Raw genomic sequence first — 8,040 nt, 5'->3', positions numbered from 1 at the left:
CAATGCTCATACATGATAGACTTGCTTTACCCATTCCTCAACAAGCCTATGTGCTTCTTAATGGCTTCTTTCACCTCTGTATTTCTCAAACAGTAAATTATGGGATTCAGAACCGGGGTTATCACGGTGTAAAACACGGCCACCACTCGATTCAGGGAAAAGCTAAAACTCGTTTTTGGTCTCACGTACATAAACATAATAGTACTATAATACATAAACACAACTATTAAATGGGCAAAGCATGTGGAAAAGGCTTTTCTTTGGCCGGTAGCAGTTGGTATTCTTAAGATGGTGGCAATGATATACACATAGGAAATCAAAGTCACCAGCAGAGAAGTCAGTATCACAAAGGAAGCATTGAGGAACTCCATCATGTCTATCTGATATGTGTCGGCACAGGACAGCTGAAGAAGGGGAGGCGAGTCGCAATAGAAATGGCTGATATCACTTCCACAAAAGGGAAGTCGGGAGATTAAGGCGTTTTGGGGGGAAGTGGTTATCAATCCTCCGATGGCGGCACATATGCTAAAACCGCGGCACTTGGTTGTATCCATCAAGGTTGTGTAACGCAGCGGCTGACAGATGGCCAGGTAGCGGTCGTAGGCCATAACGCTGAATAGGAAGCATTCGGTGGACCCCAAAGCGAAGAAAAAAAACAGCTGCGTTATGCAGCCGTAGAATGAAATGTATCTCCCGCGTGGGTTGAGGGTGCTGAGGATTTTGGGGACAGTCACAGAGACGTAACAGATTTCCAGAAAAGAGAGATTGCGCAGGTAATAGTACATGGGGGTGTGCAGGCGGCTCTCTCGCAGAGTAATAGTTATGATCACAGAGTTGCTCAGGAGAGTTAATAGGTATGTTATCAGCAGGAGGAGGAAGAAAATGTATTGCATGCTGGGAGGTCCAGGAAATCCCAGAATTCTGAATTCAACCGGCACACTTTGATTGACATACATCTGTATGGAGCAGGAAGACAGTTACTAAAACATTACGGCAACAGGTTCTATGATATACAGTTTATCATATTGCATTCACTTCAGACAAAAATCCCCGGCAAATTCAAAGTTTATGGGGGTTATTCACAAAACTGCCGAAGGCAGTCGAGTGAATAACCGAGCTGAAGTCAAGTGAGCTGGCTTGTATGGCTGATTTCAGCCGTACATCGGTTGCCTTCGGTTAGCCGAAGTGCAGAAGGAGCTCTGGCACCTCACTCGCTGTTGTTCGCCCCTATTCTCAAAGGGGCCGAACGACAGTAAGTGAATAGCCGAATGACACTTGGCTATTGTGCTCGGTACCTCCGAGGTAGCGAGCAGAATAGAAAAAAAGTTAAATGAATAGAATTTTTTTTTCCGAAAAATTATTCTAAAAAAATGTAAAAAAATAGGAAAGGAAAATTTAAAAAATAAATAAAAATACTTTAAAGAAAAAAAAGAAACGCTGCATCGCCGACCCAACCGCACGCGACGTACTCCGCCGCATAATGAAGCATCTGACAGATGCCAGCAAAAGAAAAACAATTGGGCGGAGCTAGCTGTGATAGCTAGCTCCGCCCAACTGTTTCCTTTTGGCTGGCACCTGCCAGAGTCTTCCAGCAGTTCCCGGTCAATAGCTAACAACTGGGCAGAGCCGGCCGTGACGTCATGGCCGGCTCCGCCCAGTTGGTATTGTTTAATGACAGATCAGCGTCCCCAGGTCATTTGGGCACGCTAATCTGTCATTACAACTGGGCGGGGCCAGTCGTGAAATCACGGCCGGCTCTGCCCAGCTGTCATTTGTGTGGAGAAAGGTCGGCCCTTTGGCTGTCACTTCAGCTCAGTCGAGCCCGAGCATATGCCTTCTGAGCATATCCCTTTCGCTCGGCTGCCTTCGGTTGCTGTACGGGCTATTGTGAATAGTCCGTGCAGCAGACCTTCGGTTTGACTGAACCGAAGGGCTCAGGCGGCCGAAGCGAGACAAAGGATCAGCCGAAGCTACAGCTGGATCCTTCGGCTCCATAGTGAATAACCCTTTATGTGAGCTGCCAAATGATTTTTAATTCTGTTCGCCCAGTCATGATTCAGGCACCCCAGCCAGACAGCACAGCCATGTCTTGGAGAGTCCCTGGTCCATCACTGTCCAATATATCTGCAGAGCACTGGCTTAGTTGTTGGCATTTCTGCCTTAGATCTCTGGGCTCATTGGTTCTAATTCCAGCCAGGATGCTATTTGTATGGATGCATGTAAGATAGGGACCTTAGATAATAGGCAACTTTAGTGCATGGAATGTTCTGTATGTAAAGCGCTGTGTAAATTGTTGGCGCTATATAAATGCCTCTAATGTTAGTTATAAAATTATTAATGTAATTTACTACCCATCAGAAAATAATCTCTTTATATTTTAAAGCCTGTACCCAGTGCAATATGGAATAAGATAAATCGGTAATACAACCCATGCATCCTTTTATTATTGAGATTTTTTTCTATGTTCCTTAGATTCTTTTTTTTAAATTCATGTTTCACTGTATTTATTTATTTTTCCTAATAGACAACAAAAATATCACAAATCAAAGAAAAATAAACAAAAACATTTAACAAAAACAAAACTCCATTAAATCACAACACCAAGGCATAAAAAACACTTGTCAAACTTTTCTCATCCCTCTGGTCCAAGAAAAAAAAAAAAATGGGTGGGGGACACCTCATCATTATAAAATATTATTCCAATATTCCATAAAAATCTCCTCAATCAATAATATGTGGCAGTGTAAGCCAATGCCACGGTGAAGTATGGCGACTTTGGCACCCAGGACTCTCAGCCAGAGGGGCTGAGAGGGTCCAGAATGTAAACAATGTTTTAAGGAAGAGCCTGGCCTTTCAGGTTCGTCCAGGTTTTTCTAATTGTAGCTGGGATCTGGAGCTCTGGAGATTTCGTAGAGCTCTGGGTGGGATGAGATCTCCAGTCCTGGGGTCAGGTGTTGATCAGCCTGGGCTGATCAGGTGGCTGAGAGCAGCCTTATTAGGAAGCCAGCCCAGTGCTCAGGGGAGTGTTGGAGTTGTGTGTGTGCAGGGAGCACACAGACACAGACAAACTTGGGTGCATGCTGGACGCACACGGAACAGCCAGGGGTGGCTGGGAGAGGTCAGGAAGGTCGGTGACCCCATAGGGACCTGTCGGACGCACTGCTGGGAGAGCAGAGTGAGTGCCCACGAGGGGAGAGGTCAGGAAGGTCGGTGACCCTAGGACCTGTGGTACAGACTGCTAAGAGAGCAGAGTGAGTGCCCACGAGGGGAGAGGTCAGGAAGGTCGGTGGCCCTAGGACCTGTGGTACAGACTGCTAAGAGAGCAGAGTGAGGGCTCACGAGGGGTGAGCAGGGTGGGTGTCTTGAAGCTGTGGAAAGCTACAGAGCCATATAAAGGACTGCCTTATGTTGCTGCTGCAAGCTATTTTGTGTTTGCCATTTAATAAACTGCATTATACTTGACTTACCTGGACTACAGTGGAGTGTCCTTGTTACAAATAGAATAATAAAAACACAATAATATAATAATAAACATACATTTACTTAGTAATCTAACGGTGTACTGCTGTTTCAAATTTAAAGAATTTATTTATGTCTAAATTTTACCATTAAAAAAAGAAAAATCTGTGAAAGCAAAATATTTATGTGGCCAAAAATAAAGCACAGAATACTCCATGGCTTTACCTTAGTGAGCTCTGGTATGCTGACACTCAAGACAAATACTGTTTCAAAATACTGTAATGCTTCATCTTCCTGAACATGTTTCTTCCCAGTAATTGTTTTATGTATTTATTGCTTTTATATTCTTTATTACTGGTATTTATATAGCACTGACAATGTACATAGTTGCACATTCACATCAGTCCCTGCCCTCGAGGAGCTTACAATCTAAGGTCCCTATCTCACATGTATACATTCAGGGTCAATTTAGACAGGAGCCAATTAACCTACCGGCATGTCTTTGGAGTGTGGGAGGAAACCGGAGTACCCCGAGGAAAGCTACCCAAGCCTCGGGAGAATATGCAAACTCCTTGCAGATAGTGACCTGGTCAGGACTCGAATCGGTGACCCCCCCAGTGCTGCAAGGCATAAGCGCTAACCACTATTCTTTCATATTATTCATAATAGAATAGTACTTTCATTATCATGTTCTCTTCGCGTCTACTTTTCATCAAAAACATATACCCAACATTTCTGTTGTCAGTTATATAGAAAAATTGCATCTGATGTTCTGTAGCTTTCAGAAAAAAACGTTGCACGGATCCTCTGAGAACAAGTGAGTTAATTGAAGGAAAATGATTCCAAAGCCAAAAATTGTTCTCCGAGGAAATGTATTTTTACCGTATCTCCTGAGCCCAATTGGCGTGTCACCGTTATCGCTAGGCTGTTTAAAAAAATAAAAGGTTTTCTAAAATAACCTTCTCCAATAGGGGACAGCACTTCAAGGTAATGTCCTGCATTACATAGCAGACTCATAAGTGACCAGCAATGAGCGAATAATGAAAACTCCACTCCTTCTGGGATTGGGTGGAGCAGACCCCATTGTTCAATTCCCTTTGTCAAGTGTAATAGTGCCAGGGGTGACACTGGCCCAAGATGTGGAGTGAACCCACTGGCACGAAACAGACCTGAAGGAGATCCGCAGCAAGGTACAAGAGGGGTAATCCAAGAAGCGTAGTCGGGGTCTGGTCCTGGTCGAGGCAGGCAGCGATCAACAACGAGGAGACAGGCCAAGGGTTTAGTAACCAGGAGTCCACATGAGGGTTCAGGGAACTGCAGAGGAATCAACAGCAAGAGGCTTAGTAACTGCACAGTATAGGCAGAATAACTCCGCAACAAGCCAGGGCTCAGGCTGGGATTTAAACTCAGTGGGGATCAGGACCACCTCGGGTTGCCGAGACAACCAGGAAGCTTCCCTCTGCAGGAACCAATAGAAGGGGAGAGAGCGGGAAGGTGTGTGCCGGGATCTTCTCCCAGCATGACCCACACCTGATGACACTGATGGGCGCGGACGCACTACGCGCGCGCTCCCGTGCACGCGCGCGCTCCCGTGCACGCGCGCGCATCCTGTCCGCCACACGTGCCCACATCGCGCATGCGCACCCGCAACCCGGCCGACAGGAGCTCTGTCAAGCTGAGGGAGACCCCGCACACTGCACCGCACCTGGCGACCCCTAGGTTAGGTGATACCTCCGGTTCCTTGACAAATAGTGAGCTGGTAAAAAAGTAGTTCAAATGACCACTTGCTTGTCTATTGCGATGCAGAGGGCAGTAGTTTCCTCTCAACAGTAAGATCACTCCAAGGGAGTCCAATGGGGGAATGCCACTTTGAGGAGAACTGGACCTTATGGGCAAAATCCCCTGCCCCCCCGTGATAACAATGACCTAATAAGAAAGTAGTATCCTTTGTGTGACATCACTCTCCTTGTAAGGAACAAAACAAAATGTAAAACATACCCAGGAGACAACAAGTGCTGCCTTGCTTGGGTTGTCACCAATATACCTTGAAAGGTCTAGCTGCCCTAGTTTACTTCATTGTTTTTGAATATCTGTAAAAAATAAGTCAAGGCAACTGGACTTGCTGTATTTTTTTTGAAGACGTTTAACTGGTCATCCGACCAGCTTTCTCAATTTAAAATGTCTCAAGTAATTCTTCTTCTTCTCTCGTTATTTTGAATTGAGAAAGCTGGTTGGACAACCAGTGAAACATCTTCAAGAAAAATACAGCAAGTCCAGTTGCCTTGACTTATTTTTTTACAGATATACCATGTGACCTGGATGAATGAGAACCTTCACAGACGTGTTTTGGAATAGTTTTCTTTGCTCAGAGTCTTCACGCTGCTTGAAGTCATCATTCATTTTTGGGGGAGATTTTCATGTTGGTAGTTCATGGGATCTTAAAATGAACCTGTGCTTTACCATGCAGAGCATTGTAACAGGTTCACTAAACTTCCTTCCTCCCCAGCAGTACATACAGATTGGCTCTCCTGCACATACGATCTGCCCTGGAACAACTAAGAAAGCATTGGAATTCTTCCCCTTTTGCCGGTCACATATTCCACCTCCGAAAAAGTGGGCGTGATTACGTTAAAATGTGTGACCACGTCACCGGTCACACATTTCAACGCAGTCACAAAATTTGATAGAACACCGGCACCACCCATCATTGCAGCGGTCCAGAGATACCCCCAACTGCATTCATATGCAGGAACCAATACTAGCAGGAGTGTCAATCTCCTTAGTCCCCTGCAGTGTTCAGTGGTTCCTCCCACAGACCTCTACATGGATTGGCATTCTGGCATTGTGGGCAGAGGTAAGCATCCCCTTACTTCTTTACAACTACAACGTGTTTGAGAAATATTAGTTTGGTGACAGGGTCTTGTTGGGAGGCAAGAGAAGTCACAGGTCCTCTTTACTGCTTTCAATCATATTCCCGCTTCTAACATCCAAGACTCACTATCATAATCCATAATCAATGTTGCCGGTCCCTTCTGGTCTTTTATCCTAACATTTTAATTTTTTTTACAACAGACATGCAGAGAATGAACGGCAACTGTCTGTGTGTGCTGCTCCTCGCTGTTTTGGCTATTGGTGAGTATTTCAATGTAAAATATTATGTTTTCACCCCCAAGAATACAAAATTAGAGATCTTTCTATGCTGCTCAGGTATTTAAAGAAACACATAGCAACACAAAAGAGCGATGGCGGAAAAAAAACTAGGGGGGTCATTCACTAAAGAGCCAAAAGATCCAGCCGTAACTTCGGCTGGTCCTTCGGCTCTCTTCGGCCGCCTCTGCCCTTCGGTTCAGTGGAACCTAAGGGCTGCTGTACTGTACTATTCACTATGCTGGGAGTCTGTTCCAAGCATCAGCTACTATTTTGGTAAAATAATACTTTCCGGAACTGGACACAGTATTCTAAATGAGGTCTAGCTAAAGTTCTATCTAGGGAATTTAGGACCTCCTTCCCACTCCTGGTGATCCATCCAGTGATAACTAACAATCTATATAGAGAAATCAGGACCTCCTTCCTCCTGCTGGGGATCCCTCTAATGATAACTAAACATCTATATAGAGGAATCAGGACCTCCTTCCTCCTGCTGGAGATCCCTCTAGTGATAACTAAAGATCTATATAGAGGAATCAGGACCTTCTCCCTCTTGCTGGAGATCCCTCTAGTGATAACTAAAGATCTATATAGAGGAATCAGGACCTCCTTCCTCCTGCTGGGGACCCCTCTAGTGATGTATGTCTGAATTCTATGTATTTTCCCCACTGCCAGGCCATACTGTGTGTTCATTTTTGCAATCATCTAGAATAAGCACCCCCATTTTGCAATATCACTGTGGTGTTTACATTAGAGCTGCTCTCTTTTTTTTTACACATGCACTCCATAGAGTAATAATAGGAAGAATCAGTCATGTGACATCCATGACATATCCGAGAAGAGGTAGTCCATGAGGTCAGTGGATTATTCCCAGCCAGTTATTGCGGGCAAGGTGTAAAATGACGATAATCTGCACATTTATGAAAACCTCATCAGAAATAATATCCTTGATAAACTTTGCCCTTGATATAATTGCATCTCTTGTGTGTTTTGCAGTGCTGCCGGTGCGGGGGAATGTGGCTAACCGTAGGGACGTTGGTAAGTCTGATAAACGTAATTGCAAGATTGCGTCATGCTGGTGGTTAGAACCAGGATGAAATATATATAACTCCCATGATGCAATGAGGAGATCCCTGTGCAACATGAGTGCTGCTGTTAGTGCTATGTGTACAGGGTCTCCAGTTTTGGGCAAAGAAGATGAAAGTGTTAAGTCTCATGCACACAGGCGCCAGGATCATACAGCTTAAAATTACCAGCCCATAGAAATCAATTGCTGTATGCAGGTATGTGCCAGTACCTGCATAAACACACGTATGCATTTGTGGCTGTACATCCGTGCATGTGTTTAGGCAGGAGCATAACTAGAAATCCCAGGGCCCCATACCAAAATTTTGTATGGCCCCCCCACACCCCCCCCCGCCAAAAAAAGAGCCA

At 44.9% G+C, this 8,040-nt stretch overlaps 2 protein-coding genes across 2 annotated transcripts in view; one reads left to right on the top strand and one right to left on the bottom strand.

Moving 5' to 3' along the window:
- Nucleotides 1–26: 26 nt before the first annotated feature.
- On the bottom strand, nt 27–5,090 carry LOC108799482 (olfactory receptor 6N1-like). Its single transcript, XM_018571345.1, has 3 exons — nt 4,990–5,090; nt 4,629–4,773; nt 27–956 (listed from the first exon to the last, which is right to left on the bottom strand). The coding sequence occupies exons 1-3, from the start codon at nt 5,088–5,090 to the stop codon at nt 27–29; spliced, it is 1,176 nt and encodes a 391-aa protein (XP_018426847.1).
- Nucleotides 5,091–5,095: 5 nt separating this feature from the next.
- The window catches only part of MFAP5 (microfibrillar associated protein 5), a 16,262-nt gene continuing 13,317 nt past the window's right edge, over nt 5,096–8,040 (top strand). The window contains exons 1-3 of the mRNA XM_018571344.1: nt 5,096–5,210; nt 6,532–6,591; nt 7,603–7,644. Coding sequence (XP_018426846.1) covers nt 5,096–5,210; nt 6,532–6,591; nt 7,603–7,644 — 217 coding nt within the window. The remainder of the gene's footprint in view (nt 5,211–6,531; nt 6,592–7,602; nt 7,645–8,040) is intronic.

The sequence above is a fragment of the Nanorana parkeri genome, unplaced genomic scaffold (genome assembly GCF_000935625.1).
Source record: "Nanorana parkeri isolate BGI_ZX_2015 unplaced genomic scaffold, ASM93562v1 scaffold1738, whole genome shotgun sequence".
Taxonomy (NCBI): Eukaryota; Metazoa; Chordata; class Amphibia; order Anura; family Dicroglossidae; genus Nanorana; species Nanorana parkeri.
This window is presented reverse-complemented; position numbering and strand designations above follow the sequence as displayed.